This window comes from Python bivittatus, unplaced genomic scaffold (assembly GCF_059951505.1).
Source record: "Python bivittatus isolate LINGU-HERP-01145 unplaced genomic scaffold, Pbiv_v1 ctg000480_np1212, whole genome shotgun sequence".
Taxonomy (NCBI): domain Eukaryota; kingdom Metazoa; phylum Chordata; class Lepidosauria; order Squamata; family Pythonidae; genus Python; species Python bivittatus.
In genome coordinates, this window is record NW_028277075.1 from 100,107,145 (window position 1) to 100,127,361 (window position 20,217).

A 20,217-nucleotide genomic window follows, 5' to 3' on the forward strand; every position below is an offset into this window, starting at 1 on the left:
TAATGAAACCCCTAATTAATTTCATGCACACTTTATGCATAATTTGAAATTTAAATAGCATTATCAAGACAGCTTTTATCATTTTTTATTTAAAACACACGGTCTGCCTTTACAGGACACATATTAGCCAAACATGACCCTTATGCAAATCTGCAGAAGACCTGATGTTGTTCTCATTTTGAGTCTTTGTGAACATATTCTAAAGCAAATGTATTCTCATCTCCTTTCCCTCTTTTCCTCCCCCACCCCAATTATTTTGCTTTAACTAAATTATATTCTTCCTGAAAGCATTGCATCATGATGCTTTTCTCTGCAAAATTTACTGTCAAAAGAGGCCTTCCTTAGGATCCAAAAAGAGGGATTCTCTGCAACAAAAACAGTGCAAGAGGAGCAGGACCAAAAGCAACAGAGACCAACAATTCGATTGCAAGGGGCCCCCATGTTCCAGTTAGTGCAGCTATGTTATTTGCCCATCCCAGTAGCCACTAGTATTTCATCTGAATCGTGTGTGTGTGTGTGTGTTTTATATATATATATATATATATATAAAACACACTTCCTCCACCCCATGCAAACCTCACAGTGGTCAGGAAGAATTTTCTTTCTCTCTCCTGTCCTTTTTTGCTTAAAACCCAGCTTAAAGAAGCTAGGAAGATTGAGAGAACTTGATTAGTACTTTATGACCTTTTCATCTCTTATAATAAAGACACTATTTGACAGTAACTTTTGCACTTCAGCTTTACAACTATATTTTTTCTGCTATTCCTTAATAAAAAAAAATGATAAAAACTGTAAGCATTGATTGAAGAGCCCACTGTTTCAGTTCTCTAGTGTGGTTTGGCAAGACTCGTCCCATCATCAGACAGAGTGCAGCAATGGCCTCAGATAGGCACAATGCAAAGTGTAGAAAATACACCTCCACATAGGTAGCAGCTGGATAATATACCCTATAATACTTCAACTGTACTGCTGGCCTTGTAGAGATGCAGCAGAGGCCACTGTCTTGTCCCCAGAGTTGAAATAAAATTTCATGGGCAATCTAGTTGCCTCAGTTATCAACATCTTCTGGGCAGATGCTAGTTATTTGGTGTGATCATTAATTATATTTTCTCCCTGAAAGTGAATACTACCTAGTAATAAGTGCCATTTTGTTGCCATTAAAGAAGGAACCACCAGAAGAAACAATCCTACAACATTCTTATACATGTGGAACAAAGCTTTATTTTCCTCGTTGGTGCTTATTCATTAATAAATTGATGTTGTTTTAGGATTGCTGCCTGAATACAGCTGTTACTCAAATGCAGCAGAAATAGAACAACAGAAACTGGCTTAATTGACAGAAGTAATCATTTCCTAACTTATTTAGTGAAAAGAATATGGAGATTTTTCCATTGGGCTGATATTGCCTTACATCTAAAAGCCTGTCTCTGGAGAGGAAGAATCCAAATATCTTTCCATCAGTGTATCTTTGGCGGAGATTGTCCAAATTGGTTTCAAGACTGGAATTTTAAAAGCCGCATAAATATTCAGGCTGAGGGTTATGCTCTCTACAAAAATGAACCATTCGCATTTGCCGTTCAAGGATTCCTCAGGAAGCAGGAAAGATAGAACTATTCTTATAATTAGTTGCTCTGTGTCACGGAACAACTCTTTAGACATGCAAGAATGTTAACATCTAATTACCACTTATGTGATTGCTAACAAAACATTAGTAAAGTGGCAAATGTTGGCAAAGTGGTAAAGTGTGAAGTTGCAAAGTGACAAATTTTCCACATGAATGGTACACATCTAAGCATTGGATTCAAAGTTCAATTATGAAATTGTGAGCATGAAATCCTTAACAAAATTTGCATGAATATTCAAAACAAACCTAATATTCATTGATGCATCAGTATATCCTTTGTCCAGGAGACTTGTTTCTGTAGCTTATTATTAAAGCAGTTACTTAATAATTCCAACAAGTGTAGCGTGAAAGAGAGTGCTACACTACGGAAGGAAAACAATTTGTGGACTTCATATGGTAGCAGCTGGATTTATTTTTGAGTATATTTAAGGCTGGGCTGCCTTGTACTACTCTGAGGCATTTTTACCTGGAGGTAAAAGAAGGCTTGGCTGTCATTAATCTGTACAGTGAGAATATAAATTGATGTTTAATTTGCTTGTTTAATTAATTATGATGTTTAATTAATCTAAACCTTGCAAGGAATTATCCACAAAAATGATATGTGTATAAATGCACATCTGTAAGTAAAATAGCAAGGATATTTACTTATTTTACTTCTATTCATTTTATTACATTTCTGTACTAAATCTCAGACCAAGTGACTGAATTCCACAATCATATTAAGTTTTATTATTTCATTTTACATTGGATTTCAGTGTAACTTTAATCAGGGGCAAAAGAAGAAGATTAAGATTCACTGATATATAGCTGGATTACTTAATGGAGATGCCTAGGATTTCTGACTTCTAATACTTCAATGGACTGAAGTTGCTTTTAGAAGGATGGCTTCTAACACTGCCAATTGTGCAGGAATTCTATTTTTTCCTTCTTAAAGTCTGAACAAGTAGTGGTAGGCAAACTTGGTGTCCACAACTGGAAGGTGACAATCTTTGGATCCACCATAAAATTCTGTGAATGAGGCAGAATAACTGCATGAGACAAACTTTGCCCAGACTCTGGATTTGCATAAAATTTAAAAAAAAAATGGATGGCTAGTCTTAAACTAATTTATTAGCTCTTAACTACAGTGCTTTTTATCTGTAAAATGAGAGTACAAATCAGTTGCATTTGATCAAATCTCTTTGCCCGCTAGTTGTAAAGTTGTGTTTGAACCCACTGTTCTCCTCAACCAACCTCTTTCTTCCATTCCTTCTCCCATCCACTTTCAAGATTCTTTTCTCCTGCTCAAAAATTAATTAGCATTTGGTGCTGGGTTGTTTTACATATTTATTGGTTAAATTTCTAGGCTACTCAACTCCAAAACAACTCTGAGTAGCTTCATAAGATTAAAAAAAACCCATAACATTATAATAAGACAATACACAGCACACTATACAAACCCAGCCAGCATATGGAGGGAACCACAAAAGCATAACATATATAACCCCTGACTAAAAGGGGATCCACACAAACAGCCTAGCCCATAGCCTGGGGAGAAAAAAAACAGTTTTTAAAGACCATTTGAAGGTGGGCGTGCAGGGGTCATACGGAGGTCTGGGGGATCTTCCAATGAGCAGGTGCAGCAACAGAGAAGGCCTCCTTCCTCAGTCCCACAAGATGACATTGTTTAATTGAAGGGACATGAAACAAGCCAATTCTGTCAGAGCAACAGGATGGGCAGATCCTATGGGAGACAGGCAGGGCTTTATAGGTAATAACCAGCATCTTGAATTACAGCCTTGAAGCCAACTGGGCATCTCATATATGAGAACCTGTTTGGTGTAGTGGTTAAAACACCAGGGTAGAACCCAGGAGACCGAGAGTTCTAGTCCCACCTTAGGCACCAAGTCAGCTGGGTGGCCCTGGACCAGTCACTCTCTCTCAGCCCTAGGAAGGGCAAACCACTTCTGAAAATGTTGCCAAGAAAATTGGAGGGACTTGCCCATGTGGTTGCCAGGAGTCAACACTGACTTGAAGGCACAAATATATATACATAGACATGTTTTCTGTGGTCTCCCTCTTAGTTCTCCCCATAAAGATATTTTCTTCCTTCTATCCATATTTTTTTCGTATTTCTGCAAAGTATAGGTATAGATATTTCAAGGTGGACTACAAAGCACAACAAACTGTACTGTACACTGTGGGTATAGGTGCATCAAGCTGGACCACAAAGCATCAGAGTTAGAATTAATACAGGTAGTCCATGTTTAGCAACCACAGTTGGGACCAGCAACTTGGTCATTAAGCAAAGTAGTCAACCACAATTGTGTTTATGATCTTACTTCAGCTTTCCTTTGCTATACAGACCTGAGAAGGTTGTAAATGCGAGGATTGGTCACAAAGTTACTTTTTCATCACTGTCGTAACTGTGAACGATCGCTATACGAGGCAATCGCTAAACGAAGACTACATATACATAGATGGCCACGTGTAATTCCTATGTAATGTATCAGAGGTGATATACCTCTCTGAATATCAGATGCTGAAGGAGGCTGTTGCTCACATCCTGCTTATAAACTTTCTCAAGACAACTGTTTTGCTACTCTTGAAAACACAATGATAGAACAGCCTTTGGACAAATCCAGCAAGGTTTTCTCTTCTACAAATTGCAATCAAAATGGTTGGGAATTTTCCAAATTGTGTTCTAAATCATAATTACAGATTAGATTCACGCTGTGCCTACTTTAAGATGCTTTTACAGCCAGGTTAGCTAAGGCTATCCCGCTAATCACAGCCCAAACATGACCTGTCAACATCTTTTTCCTCCTATATCCCAATGGCACTGACTTCTTCTCATCCCCAGCCCATGAGTGAGACATGCTTTAATCACCCTCACCCTGACATTAAACTAGTGTTTTCCTTCTTATAATGGCATCATCCGAGGGGAACTTCTAGGTGCATGTAATCTGTTAGGCTATGTCACCCATTATCTCAGAAGGGAGTCTGATGACTGACAATGACTGAGAACAGAGGCAATAAAGGCAGGACAGAGATCACAATGGGGGCAGCACACTTCAGGCAGATTTAGTTTTCAGCTTGACTTCATGAAAATGCCCACAGTTTGGTTTGGTTTGATTTGGCGTGGCTTGGTTTTACAACCGTATGGAAATAAAGTTGCCCCTGCCTTCTCAAAGGATTTTTTAAAAAATGCAGTAAATCTACAGTCCTCCAAGTACCAATCCAGATACAACCTTGAAGGGATCAATATCTAAACTGGTAATGAATTAATATTTAAATTGGCAATATTAACTTCATAGCTTTTAAGCATGCACAAAAGTTCTTTATAGCCAAGCTTCAATACTAACAGCACTTAGCAAAATTACAAAAGGAAGCAACTAACCACAAACAAACCATGCTAGCTCTGAAAATAAGGACGTGCCTCCCATGACTAGACCTGTAGCCTGAAAAAGGGAAGAATGACCCAGAACAGGGGTCTCTTATAAGGAATAAGAGTTAGGGGCTTTCATGGGAGGGAACTCATTTGAATTAATATAAGCAAACAGGGGAGGGGAATAATGTATTCTGTTCAAGTTTCTTTGATTGGCTGTAAAAACTCATCTTTATTATAATGGTACTAAGTTTTGCTATTTTACAATACTATAAAAGGCTGTGGTTTTGTCTCCAAGGGTGTGCCACCCTGCTCTCTCTTGGTGCATGGTGTGGGCACCCAGACTTTTGCTTGGCCAAATAAAAAGCTGCTTAGAGAAGTCCCTGCTTGAAGTCTCTTGTTTTGTGCTGATTGATTGATTTCACGTTTTCTGGGTAGCCGCGAACCTTACAACCTAATTCGTTTTTTAAGATTCGCCAGTACAGTATCAGTTAAGTGCTACAAATCCAATGCAGTAATTCCTATTGCTGTTGTTGGCCTCTTGGTCTGTCTAAAATTGTTTTGACTAATCAGCTTTTGTAAAACAGATTTTGCATGTTTAGTTTATTAAATGTTACTAAATTTTATTCTGGTAATAATATACGTACTATCCTGGTTTACAGGAATACAATTTGGTCATATATTGTATTGTTCAGATACATATGGCTTCCTTGGAAACTTTACAAGAAAGCTTGTATTTTCTAGGTGACCTTTTGTATAAATACAATTTGTTTAAACTGTTTTCTTTCTCTTGCCATGCTCTCCAATTTAATTTCTGGTTCTTCAAAACTTATCTCCTTTTCAAAAAAAGGGGGGGGGAGGGATTAGTTGTTAGGTTTTTAAAGAAAAAAAATGCAATAACATTTTTTGTTTCTGTTTTCATTAGGAAAGCATACTTTATGAATCCATGAGCATGTTTCGTCCCCCATCTAGGGGTGGCATTTGGGGAAACTAATCAAGTGGATAAAATTTAATATATTATATATATATATATATATATATATATGTAAAAGATAATCTAGATGGCAATTTGTGAAAGCTTAATCATATCATAAAATTGTCTGACAACTTTAAAAATCTGTTAAAAGTTACCTAGCTGCCTATATCAGTGGCCTAGAAAAAAAGATACAGGCATACCTCATTTTATTGCATTTTGCTTTATTGCACTTTGCAGATATTACAGTTATCAAAGAGCATTGCATGCTACAGAGAAGTCTTTCATGAAAGGAAGAGTCAGTTGATTGTTGTCTTCATTGTTATCTTATTTTAAGAAATGTTTTAAATAAGATATGTACATTGTTTTTTGGACATAATATTATTGCACACTTAATAGACTACAGTATAGTGTAAACATAAGTTTTATATGCACTGGGAAACCAAAAAAATTGTGTGACTCGCTTTATTGTAATATTTGCTTTATTGCGGTGGTCTGGAACTGAACCCGCAATATCTCCGAGGTATGCCTGTACATCAGTTTTTATTTAGATTATGAAAGCTTCCTTGCCTAATGAAGCTTATTCTAGGGCACCTCCAAGGGCTGCAGTAAGCTTGATTGGCCACTTGTTGATACCTCCTGAGAGGGCAGGTACAAAATTCCCTAATTCTTTGTGCTTTGGGGAGGGTTTTTTTGTTAGTAATATAGACCATTAAGCCTATTATAGGCTTACCATAACTCCCTTTTATTTTACTTATTTATTTATTAAATTTATATGCCGCCCATCTCCCCCAGAGGGTGACTCTGGGTGGCTCACAAAAATATTTTGCAATATTTTATAAATTTAGCAGTTCAGCAATAATACTGACACCACATTTTGGCACTTTGACAATGGGGTACAAAGAGAGAATGGGGATCACAAGGAGATCAGAGGCAAAGTTGTACAGTTTACCCTCGTTCTGTCACAAACTGATAGGCTAATATTTGGTTACAGTTCAATAAGACTCAGTAATCTGAGGTAATTTGGAGAAGACTGAGTCCAATCTGAAATTAAGTGTAGTTGAATAAATTGAAGCAATGTGAAAATAAAATTCAGAGAAAAAAAATCCACACAAAACACACTCTCTTTCAGATGTGCCAAAAATAGTTTCAAAATAGGAATGAAAAGGTAAAAGAAAATTTCTAAAACTCCAGATGTACAACAAAGGATTCATAAATAGTATTCGACTCTTGATCAGGAACTGCAGGAGATTGCTCATAATTATCCCTATCACATGACATACCTGTTTTCCAGAAAATAACAGATCATATCTATATTTTCTGATGGTCATTTCTATATTACTTTAAAAAGGGTCTTCAAAGAAACTAGCAAATCAGGAATAAATAGCAGTAAACCTGACAACAGAAAATGAATTAAATATTTAAGAACAATAACAATTTATCAGCATAAAAGTGGTAATAACTGTCAATACCAGATGGATTACTTGACTGCACTCTTATATCTGAAAATGTTTTCATGCTCTCTCAAGGAACAAAAGATCCTTCAGCACAGAGATGAACTGACAATTTTCTGCCTGATATGTATTTAGGTTTTGTTCGGAGCCTGAGGTGATGTTGTCTAGTAATAGATATACCAAGTGGAAGTACTCACAGTATTTTTTGTGCTTTAATTACCAAGTGTTACCAACAATACTGTATACTGGAGACAGAGCAAAACTGGCCGAATCCTTCCACCACACTGGAGCTGCAGCGGATTGTTGACGCAGGGCAGAACTGTGGATAATCTATAAGATTACAGACTAATAAAGCTGAAAGCAAACTCCGGCGAAATGTGGATTTTCAGTCTCACTACTATTAGCTCACTGGTCAGAGGAATTAACTCCTAACTTGGCTAGCCATTCGCTTTCAAATTTAATAATGGGTTAAGATTTCCTTTAATCTAAAGTACAGTTAAATATGTGTTATTGCTACAGTCTTCACTCTCAAACTTGCAGAGCATTGCACGCAAAGCAGGTGTTCTACTACTGTATCCTGTAACACTATACCTTATATCCTTATCATAGAGATGCGAGCTCTGACTTGACTTCTTCTTTTGTTATTGCTCAGCATCAAACTTCAGCATCAAACTTCATGGAAAACCCTCTTTATTACCTATTAACGTTTCTTGTCTATATGAGGTCAACCCTCAGTATTATTTTAATGTTAGTGGTCTGGAGTTAATTAATCAGTTCATACCATAAGAGCTGCTGTCTCGTGTTGAACAGGTCTGTCCACACAGACCCCACACATTTGTATTTGCTTAGTATAACCAGATTGCAAAATTTACGTTGGGACTATTTGACCATGCCATTCCCAGCTGTGAAATGTTTCATGATTCATAATGTGCAAGCAAAGTTTAACACTGAGGGCATATTATTTGTTCTGAATAATTCATTCACGGGGGGGGGGGGAGTGTGAGGATGAGAAACAGCTAAAAACATCCTATTTTGTGTTGTCCAACTATTCTGTCCAACTTTGCTTTATCACTTTTATAGCACCTGAAAACTTCTATTCTAGGCAGAAAATTACTAAATATTAAGACCAACAACGTAATTCTATACTCAGATATAAGTCACACTGATTTCATTGGAAGATGCTGCCAATCCAGATAAAACAGTCCTAGGACTGCAGCCTCAGGTTCTCTAAACCTGATGTGAGATTCAAATGAGATCTTTCCTGAGCCATATCTTACTAACTACCATGCTTTCATGCATGTGGAAGTGATGTTGCATTCTTGTTTACGCACCATTCAGAGTGTCCACGCCCAAGTAGATAAATAAGTAAATGAGAAGCAAAGGCTGTATTCAGTTCTTTGAATGCAGCTTGAAACTCAGTTCTACGAAGAAATGTTGGTTCTCCCATCGGCTCACTCGCAGGGCTTTTGCAACCTGCACCACACCACAACACTAACATGTCCTGGCAACATCTTTTTTCTGCCTTGACTCCATGATGTTGCCTTCATCTCATTGCCAACCCATGATTGAGACAGGCTAGTCATTCTTACATGCACTTGTGTTAAAGTAGCATCCCCCCCCCCCCATTTCTGATTCGCTCCAAGAGCAGCTGTGTGCTTTGTTACAGTGACTTAAAGCAGAGGCAGGGTTGGGATTGGTAATAGAGACTGCAAATTTCACGGTGCTATACCATAATTTTTTGGAGCTCAAGACACAAGAGCAAACACTTCTCTATAGCCGAGGGTAAGGCTCATACAATCTCCTCCACTGCTGTTGACAGGGAAGCATGGTAACCTGACATCACAGAGAAGGAGCATTTTCAACGGGACATCACATCTGTAGGCCTCTGCCCCGGGAAGTTAACTTTGCATCACTCTTTAAAAACGTTCAGTCACGGGGGAATTGTAGTTTTTTATTAAAATTTCCCTCATATTTTATTATTTCATGAATATCTTTAGTCGAGTCTTTTTTATGCCAGGATGTTCTTTGTATTTTATTCTTTGAGTCCTCCCTGGAAGCATATTTAAAAGGCGAGCCACACAGTTTTAAAACATTTCACTTGTTGCTCCTGCTCCAAATATCAGAGTAGTAGGATAAACTGCTTTAATGCACTTTCAAAGGACCTCCCCGCCCCCCCACCAAAAAAACCCACTTTTTTGCTCCATTGCTGCAGAGAACACTGAGCTGAAATGTGGTTTGCTTGCTTGTGGCTTAACGTGTCAGGTAAACTTTAGCTTGTGTGGCTTAGTGTAATCTCTGAGCTCAGCAAATCAGTTTATTCAATAAACCATGGTTAAACAAACCGTGGCTTGCCAGAGAAGAGAAAAACGTGGGCGGTCAGTGAATATACATAAGAATCATTCAAGAATGTGCAAGGAAGCTTCTGAAGAGACTGGGCAAGGGAAGAGCGAATTTTCCCATGACTACAAGGAAGGAATCGCGAGCCACAGATAGACAGACAGACACAGGAACGCACCAGGCTTGTTTCTGGTGTTTTGGGCGTAGTTTTGAAAAGCAACTGGGATCTCGAAGGTGGCAGCGGGGGCTACGCCAGAGTGGCAAGGAGTTTGCAGTTTGTTTTCTCTCCGAGGTGGTGTCAAATTACAGGGAAAGAAAGGCAGCTCGGGGGGGGGGGTGGCAGGGATCAGTTTCTTCAGCTGATCTGCAGCCGCCTGTTCCTTTTTTCGGCAAGTAGAATGGAGAAACCCCCAGCCTGCCGAGGGGAGGAAGGGGACCCCTAAGGAGACGCTGCAAGTTGCGCCGCCGGCCGCTCGGGCCCAGGTTGCACGCCGGCTTGGCTCAGGACATGCGGCTGCAAGGCCCGCCACGCGAAGCCGAGGAGACGCGGATGCCGCGCTACACATATGCCACGCAGGCAAGGAGCAACAGGCGGCTTCTCCTAGACCGACATGCGGGCGAACTCCAGGGCGAGGGGGCTCCGCGTGCCGCCCCTCTTGCCGCCTCAGTAGGTAAGGAGGCCCAGAGGGGGCCGGAGGAAGAGCTTTTCAGGGGACAGGCAAACTTTCTCCGAAATGAATAAAATCCGGAAGGTCTGCCGAGGCAGCGGGAGAGCCCTGGCTTTGATCTTCGCAGCTTCTGTCGTTTGGCTGCTCTTTGACATGGCAGCCCTCAAGTTCTCCTTCGGCGAGAGCAACACCAAAGTGCTGCAAGAGGAGACGGCCAGGAAGGAACGGGGGCGAGAGCGAGTTTGGCGCAACCCCGAGAACGGCCTGGGGAGGTGGTCCAGAGAGGAGCCGGAGACTTCCCCGCCGTTCCCGGGACAAGGCGGGAGGCCCTCGAGGGACAGCGAGGATGCTGGCCAGGGCGCGGAGGGGAGAGGGCAGCGCTTATCCCTCGGCGCCACCCCGGCCCAAGCAGCGCCCGGGAAAGTGCCCGGCCTGCGTGAGAGACTCCCGCTGAAACGGCGGCGGCCCCCCGCGCAGCCCTTCTCCCATCCCCCGGGGAAGAACGTCAGTGGGGCAGGAGCCACCAGCAACCCCCGGCAGACAAAGCCAGCTCTGGCCCGGCGGGACTGGGAGCCCCACTCAGCCGCTGCTGGAGAGCGAGCGCCTGTCAATCTAACTCTTCCAAACCGAGTCCCCCCAAAAATGCCTGCTCAGAGGACCGCGGGAAGAATGGGGGTCTTACTGCACGTTGAATTTACAGATAAAGGGGCTTTGGTTGGGTTAAAACTTGGTGTCCCCGATGGAAGCAAGCCTGAGGGTAGCCCTGGTCTCCTAAGTGCAAACAGGACTGGGGGGATAGTAAGAATGGTAGAGGCTCCTGAGGTCACAGGAAGGTGGGGTTTACCTCCTGGCAAGCTGCATACCTCAACAGCAGAGAAGAAGGAAGTCTCTCTGAATAAAATAGCTCTAGGAAACCTGCCAAGCAGGGAGGATGCAAAAATAGATCCAGCAAAGGATGCTCTTTCAGAAAACCAACAGGTCTTTATAACCAAGGAGCAGGTCCAGGTAGTCTTTCCAACAATCCAGCATCTCCAAGCCAGCACCAAAGGATTTAGATTGATGGGAAAGAATATACAGCTCACTGGTGAGAAAAGCAGCAATAAGCTGAAAGCTGTGAATGCAACCCAAGTAGATGGTCTAATTAAAGCCATGACCACAGAAGGGATCCTTGCCAGAGGAAAACTGGGGAAGGTTGACAAAGTCCATTTAGCAGATGAGCAATTCCACAAATCCAATCAGAGTAATATGGATTTCACAGAAAATAGTAGGCTGCACAAAGTGTTAACACTTGATAAGACCCTTACCCCAAGAGACTCCAGAGCACCTGGTCAATTTGGGCGCCCTGCTGAGGTCCCAGGTGAGAAGGAAGAAGAAGCCAAAAGAAGATGGAATGAAGGGAATTTCAATGTCTACCTCAGTGACTTAATCCCAGTTGATCGTGCCATTGATGACACAAGGCCTGCCGGGTAAGCTGTAATTACTTGTGCTGCACAACACACATTTTGGCTCATGCAATTGCTGATTTATTAAATGTTTGTCTAGAACAGGGATTCTTGGGGGTCTGAGGATAGATTTCAGGGAGTCCATGAACTTGGATATATTATATGTATGTTATTATATTATACTATAACGTTATTTTTTCATATTTGATAACTGGATTTGAGCATAATAGATTTCCTTTGTAACACCATCTATGTCTATATATTTTATGCATTTCAATATTTTTTTTTCCTCTGAAAGTGTTTGTAGGTTTCACCAGACTCTCAAAGGGGTCTATAAAACAAAAAGGGTAGGAACCCCTGGTCTAGATGTAACTGTCAGAAATTTTAAATAGTAATGGGACTTTTTTAAACCTTCATTAAAACATGGCCATGAATTTTAAGGGGAGTCACAAAAATAGGTCTGGATGTTTTTCATATACAGAATGAAAAAGGTTCACCTAGTATGCAATGTGTCTTGGTTGTATAATCTCAAACTGCTGTATTTACATCTAACTCAAGTGTAAACTAAGCTTCTCCCATATATTCATTTAATTTTTTTAAAATAACCATTGAAGCTTAACACCCAACCATTAAACACAAATATTACCAGATTAATACTTTCAGTACTAATTAGTACTGATAATATAGAAAACTGTCTTCTCCAAACTTTAAATGTTGCTGCAGATGCAACTCCCAAAATTCCCAAGCAGAATGACCAGTTGCAGTTCACATTCTCCTGGAAAGTGCTAGGTTGAGAAATGCTTAGTTAATAATACCTACATACATCTTTAATTATACAGTACTCATTCTGCTTCAGTTTATAAAATAAACTACAAAAGTAATTAAGTGTCATTACCCTACTTGGGTCATAAAACTTGAGCAACTTGTTGCTATTTATTACATTTCTGTTGCATAAAATACACTACTCACGGTAGTGCATTATGCATGTTTTTCTTTCTCTCCTTTTTATCCTTACAACAACTGTGTAAAGAAGATTAGAAAGACTTCAAACTCATGTAGCTACATTTATACAGTTCTCCCTATTCTTGTCCTGACCGTTTAATCAGGATAACAGAGAGCGCTCAATCTGGGTGACAAGTTACTCTGTTTTGAATCATCATTCTGACCATTTTAGTCTTTTATAACAAATAAGATGAAAAATCATTTTTACCAGTTTTGTATTGTTTTATTATTTTCAATTTATACAGTAATAAAGTATAATAACCAAATTACAAGCTGTTGGAAGAAGTGAAGAAATTCTGCTGAAATGAATGGAATTCTGTGACAGCGTTGTAACAAATGAAAACCATTCTCATACGATTCCCATGAAGGAATAAAATATACAGACTAAACTATATATAGCTAAGGCCTTTGGTTCTCCTCTGTTACAGCACAAGTATAAGAGAGGAATGAAATCATTGAAAGATACTTGAATTCCAAGGATCCTGTGCAATTCTAGGCATGCTCATTCAAAAATGAGACCGTGTCATTTATTGGGGCTTGACCTCCAATAATAAAGCCCTGATTATATTTACTCGGAACTAAATCCCACTGTTTTCAACAGGACTTGCTTAACAATAAGTAAATAAATAACCTGTTGGTTTACTGTCTTAATGGTCCCATTTTGTGAACTATGCTGCACTGACTTTTGTTAATATACAGTGAATTATAAAATGGTAAAATAAATGAATACAGGTCACCTGGTTGAATAGATTTATAACTCACCCTTTAGGGTAAAAACCTTAAGAAAAAGATCATTTTAAAAAAATACAATATTCCCAAAAGTAATAGGCAATTGGGGGACGCGGTGGCGCAGCGGCTTAATGACGCTGAAAGTTGCTGGCCAGAAATGGTCAACGCTTCAGCGGTTCAAGTCCAGACTTCGCGTTAGCAGGGTGAGCTCCTGTTTCCTCCCCAGTTCCTGTCAACCCAACAGTTCGAAAACTCACGTGAGTAGATAAATGGGTACTCTCACTCCGGTGGGAGGAAAAATCCTGGCGGCGCCTTGCAAAAAGGAGTCGGGAGCAGTTGCCAGTAAGCGCGAAAAACCGTGCGTGCCCAAAAAGGGCGCGAAGCAACGGAAACCCCGCCTCCTGCGCTCGCCAGCTGGGCTCTGCCCTAGGAAGGAGGCTCTGGCAAACCACTTCTGAAACAATTGCCTTGAAAACTGCAAGGACTCGTCCAAGCAGTCACTGCAGAGTCGGTAACGACTGAGCGCAGATAAAAATAAAAAATAAAAATAGGCAATTAAACAACTAAATATATATTACATAAATTTGCAACAGCAGATTAGTGAAAAGCATAATTAACAATATGTGGAGTAGAATTAACTTCTAAAGTTTTCTTCAAAGCCAGCAAAGACCGTACGTGCTTTTTGGGCAAGATATCCAAAGTAAGGCTACCATATAGAAAAGGCCTCTCCATAATACTGGGGAAAAAAATTGTATTGGTGGACCACAGAACAGAACCCCAAACGTTAACCTATCAGATAACAAGATAACAAGGTCTCTTTTTTAGGGACTTAGAGGCTACTATGAACACTTTACATTATTTTAGTATTTTTCATAGGAGTGTATTGGGCAAGCAGGACTATTGAACAACGCAATCCTTTTCAAGTATGTTCAGAAATTAGTCCCAGCATATTCATTTTGTCTGATTTTCTGGTGAATGTACATAATTTTGTAGGATGAGCGCATTTAAAATGGTGTGTCACAGTTGAGATGTAGCTATGGATTTTTTATACCTGGAATCTTAGTGGAACTGGCCTACTGGAGTGTTCATGCTGACATTAAGATGCACATGGAAATTGGAAACTGGCCCATCAGATTAGATATCATTACTACCAAAAAGTTAACAAAACACTGAGTGATGTGCTGAATTGAGCAAACACACCCACACATACACACACACAAGACTGTTTGTGTAGCCTTGAATATGGAACACAAGGATTTCCTCTCTGCTTGTTTCAAAGAACAGAGTTGGCCCTTAGAGGAGCAATTTTCCTACAAGTAGAACTTTGCTTTGGCAGCCATCACCTCAGAAAGAAAACAGAAGTTTGAAATCAGTCTCAGGAGTATGCATCGATGCCCCTGGGGCTAAACCAGTAAAGGGCTACAGACCTCCAGCTATAGGGAACCCGTAATTTTGTCCAGATGTTGTTCCCAGGCATGAATGCATTGCATAGCCCTTCATACAGTCTCGGTTCTATGTTCAGCATCTTTTTCTTTGTTTACATGTCATTTTCTTTCTGTTAGAATTCTGTTGTTACTACTTTTTAGAAAAATAATGCTCATTTAGATGTTTTTATTTTGTTGTAGATAAAACAGTTATATACTACTAAGCTGTAAGCTATAGTTTACAAATCATGATGGTTCAGTTCAAACAATAGAAGCCAGCACCCCCTACACCAGCAGAATCGTAATATAACTTCCGGTGATGTGTGAACTCAGCCACAGAATCAAATCAGTTGTGAACTATTATTATTTCATTTTAACATGGGCTTTCAGAGCCATGCAAAACAGTATAACCCATGCATGATAATCAGCTTATAGAGAGAAGTGCAATGATTTGGGAATTGTGCATATTTAAAGCAGCATTTATGTGTCTTAAACAGTTGGCTTCTTGTACCTAAAACAAAAAATACCAGGTGCTCTTTTAACCTATAAAGCTTACATGACTTAATAACTGTTTAGCTGCAGAATCACTCTCCCTACAGAATTAGTCAATCTTATGCAGTCTCCCTAAGAAGGGCTGCACACCCCACTTGAGTTTAAGAGGCTGGCTACCCAGAGGTGCTGATTCTTGAGGACAGCATCCACATTATGGAACACTTGCTGCTCTGAGGTGGGTGTGGGGAGCCCCCATCTTACTTGTGTTCTGCAAAGCTGTGGAAACCAATCTTTTCCAACAAGTTTTTGGTGTGAACTTTTGGACTTGGGCTCCACGTGTAATTTATAATTTTATTTGTATTGATGCTTACTTTTTGGAACCAAGTTGTGAAAGGTCTGAGCAGTATAGAAATGTTGTAATAAATAAATTTTACACTTCAGTTAAAGCCATACAAAACAGGTGAGTTTTCAGAGGCCTTTGAAATATGGCAGCTGAGGAAGTTAGTCTTTTATTCTTTGATGAGTTTCATAAGATGAATTTTTCTGCTCAAAAGCTGTTTCCCCTTTGTCTGCCAGTCTAACTGAAAGTAGGTAGACCAACCAATGCTGTCTTTAACTTCTTTAAGTACAGACAGATTAATAAAGGCAGCAGAGATCCTTCAAATAATCTATGTTGTGATAGATGCATGTTGGTTTATTGCCTGCAAAATTATAGTTTGGCTTCATCTTCCTGGCATTCACCTTACAGATCAAAATATTGGTACAATGCAGTTTTTTCCTGTTGTGACTGGCGCTAGATATCCTTGAGTTTGGGCAGAGATAGTGGTGCATTATGGCAATATTTGGGCAGCATTCAGGGTCATCCTTAGCAGAATGAGGGCTCCCAAATGCAACAGGATTATCTTACTGCATTCTGAAGCGAAGTAATAGGTCTTATTACCTGAAAAGACCATGCAGTGCAGAATGGCAGAGGGCAAAGAATAATGTTTCCCATCAACTGCTATTTGATCTGTGTCTTAGTCAGAGATGCCAGTCATTGAACTGGGAGCCTTGTCATGTAAAACAGGTGCGCTACCATTGAGCTACAGTCTCTTCTCTGTAGGAATGCCTGAGAAGTCAACTATTTTCCCGAGAAAACAACACAGAACAAGAAAATAGTTTTCCATCTAGGTTGGGAGGATAGGATCAACCACCGTATCAAACATTGGTGAAAAATGATCAGGAGAAAGGATTCTCTGTGTGAGGAGTTCTTTGGTAGGTTGCCCTGGCCTTCTCAAGATCTGCTTGAAGATATTATAGCCTAGGGAGTAAAGATTCCCTTAAGGCATCCATCAAACCCATAGCTGAATTGCAAATAGAAATCGAGAAAAATGCTTTCCCTTCAGCCTTTTGTTCATGCAGAGAAGACCTGACCAAAACCTTTGACTCTTCTTCTATTTTTTTTTAAACCAGCATGATGTAAAATGACAAATTCAATGAAATGAGAGAAATCTGTATCACCAGCTAGATCTACAGATTTTCTGCTGTTCTTGTTTGATAGGCTTAGTGGGTCACACTGAAATACTGCTTTGAGGCTGTCAATAAGATCTCAGTGTTCACTGACTGTGTTGTGGGGGAGGAGGATAAGCTTTTATTTGGACAAAATGACAGAAAAACAGTCTTGCAAGTAGTTTTCTTGTTTTTTCTAAAGGGTGCCAGCTCTCCAAACAAATCAGTTTCTTCTACTAAGTATATGCAGACAAAACACTTGAACATCATGAAGTTAGTAATACTCCTGGAAATTAAAGTCTTGTCTGTGCTATAAGTGAATTTTGTTTTCTTTGGCACTGCTTTATTTTACTTTATTTGGCTATCTGAAGAGGAAAATAATGCATGGAATTGCCAGAAGAAAGAAACAATATACATACTGGAGCACTTTAAATGCATTCATTCTCTGACTGTTGACAGCACCCTTGGGAACAATGGTCTGACTCAGTATAAGGCAGCTTGCTATGTTCCTTCAGCCTTTGGATAAATTTCAGGCAAGTCTACTCCCACCCCATCTCATACATGTTTGTTCTTCAGTGACTGAGTACTCAAAAAAGGCTGGTTCTAGGTTTGCATAGATAGTAATTGATTTTGCTGTATTTCTAGGGGCTGCAGGATACATACACATTATTTGTGACTACTTTGAATAATGTGTGTGTGTATATGCATATGTATATATTGATATTCATATTGATGAGTTCTCTAAACATCGGCGTTCCATTCTCAGTTGCGTGTCCTTTCTACTTCTGTAGTCATCACTTCTGTGAGGCTCTGTTCCTGGCATATCTTCAGCCCTTGACTTGAAGCTGAATTTGTATTTACTTGCTGTGCATTTTGCAGTCTGGGGTGGATATAACATATATCGTAATGCCCATGGATTATTGTAACATCCTCGGTGGCATCAAAAATAATGCTCTTACAATAGCAGTCCTTTTAATTTATTTGTACAGTGGTAGTCTTTGCTTTATATATGTCTGGTACTCCTATAGCAAGAATTGCAATGTGTTTCTTTTTTGACGAGTTTATATCCTGCCTTTCAGTGTGTTCCAGTCCCTGGGTAGCTCACAGTTAATTAATAAAATAGATAATAAAACAAAATCATTAAACAAACAAAGCAATATGACATAATTTAAACCTCAGAGCAGTAAAACATATTGGAATGAACACCGGATCCAGAAATGTTTTTAAAGATCTGGCTTAAAATGAAGTCTTTGGCACCAAAAAAAAAGTAACAATAGGCAATATATGAATTTCCCTAAAGAAAGTATTCCAAAATCAATGTGCCGCTCTGGAAACAAAATGTCTGTCCTGTCCCATCTACCTAGTAGGGATTACAGAGGAAAGTTCCAAAGACAATTGAGAATCGTTATTTTATATTGTATTAAAACTGTATTAAAATGAAAGTTCTTGAAAGTGCCTTTGCCCAGTTAAAGGTGTGTGTGGTTCTGCACTCTCATAACCTGGGGCATATATGGCAGCAAAGCGTCATGGTGTTTACTAATTAGCCTCTTTACTAATGCTTTCTAAGAACAGTGTGTCACTTAACACCCGGAGACTCACTGATACTAAATGTTTTAGATGTTTGTCATTATTGCTAGAGCTTTATAGCTAAAAGGTTCTTGCCCTTTTCCTGACAGTCTTGTTTTTTAACAACTTGTTCTGAGTACCAAAACTAATTCATTCTAAGATCTCACATTTCTAGTCTGCAGCCACTAGAGTGCACTGGAAATCCAGTTGTTTTTTCTTTCTCCCAGCTGGAATAAAACTAGGCTTGCTTGTATAAGAATCATGTTAAGAATAAAAAATAATGGACATTATAGTTTTATGCTAGGGAATTTCCAGTGACCAATCTATAGTGTTAGGTAGCAGTAGGGATTACTAATATTGGAACATAACATTTATAGAGGTAGATTCAAAGACTGACTCACTCTGTCCCCCTCCACAGCATTTCTTACTACAGCTTTTCCCAAGCTAGTCTCCATGCTGGCTTGGAATTCCTGGAGTTGCGATCCAATCTTATTGAATAAGTCCAGTTTCACCAAAGCAACACCCTATTCATAATATACCTAGCTTTCAGGCTTTTATTATTCTCTCTTTTTTTCCATCAAAAGTAGTTTTCCATATCTTCAGCTGTTTCTATATGTTAGTCTTCCTCAACCTGAGCCCTCTGTATCAGTTGGGATTACAATTCACATATTTCTCAGTTACATGGAGAAGTATCAGAATTGCTATAAATTGCAGCTAAGGGGAACCAAGGTAGGGAAGATTGCTAGAAGTTCTCACAAGGTGGCAAAAGAAAATGCCTGTTACAATGCAGATCTAGGATAGATGAGTGCAAGAAAAATAGGTAAGCCACGGATATGCTATCTGTTGTATACTTGAGCAAGTTATCTATTTTCATCAAAGGACCCAGGCTTTTACAACTCCAGTTATATTAGGATTACAACTCTCAGGAGCACCATGGGCCATATTGGCTGAGAATTCTGGAAGCCGCAATCTCTGGGCATTTAGAAAGCATTAGTTTAGGCATTAGATGCTTTCAGTTTACACGCATTTCAGTGATACAGTTAGATTTTGCTTTACATCTAGCTTCCTTGTACAACAAAATCCACAGTGTCTTCTCTACATTATTATTTCATTTCCCTTGACTTCTATTTCCTTATAGCACATTGTGATTGCCAACCTTTTTTTTTTTAACAAAGTTTTTCCTCTGGAAAAATAATGTAGGTGCCTTGGGGTTTGAAGACTATTTTGGCCACCCTGCTTGATCACAGGAGGCGGGTGCTATTTTAAACCAGAAACTGGCTAATAGAAATCCAGGCTGCAGCCTGGATTTTTTATTTTTATCATCCACTAGGGACTATTCTTTGCCAGCAACAAGAGTGAATGAGTACAAACAGAAATTCTAGCAACAGTTGGTGCAACTTGTGAATTATTTCTCAGTTAAAGGAAACTTAACATAGAATCTTCATTGTTGAATTTAGCTCTGGTTCAGGAAATCAAAGCCCTTACGTTCAAGGATCCAGTTGGAGGTCCTTTATGGGGCTGCTTCTCTGTCACTAGACCTTCATTATGGTACTGGTGCTCAGAGTAGCATTGGGTGGCTGGATCTAGCTACTCTTAATTTACTCAAGTGCTTTGGAGTGACCTTGGCAGGCTTGGAGCATTGTGACACATT

General features: G+C 39.6%; 1 protein-coding gene across 1 annotated transcript in view; it reads left to right on the forward strand.

Moving 5' to 3' along the window:
• Positions 1 to 9,902: 9,902 nt before the first annotated feature.
• Positions 9,903 to 20,217, forward strand: part of GALNT5 (polypeptide N-acetylgalactosaminyltransferase 5) — a 43,013-nt gene continuing 32,698 nt past the window's right edge. Inside the window, exon 1 of the mRNA XM_007424446.4 lies at positions 9,903 to 11,889. Within this exon, the coding sequence (XP_007424508.1) occupies positions 10,490 to 11,889 (1,400 nt within the window). The 5' untranslated portion in view covers positions 9,903 to 10,489. The remainder of the gene's footprint in view (positions 11,890 to 20,217) is intronic.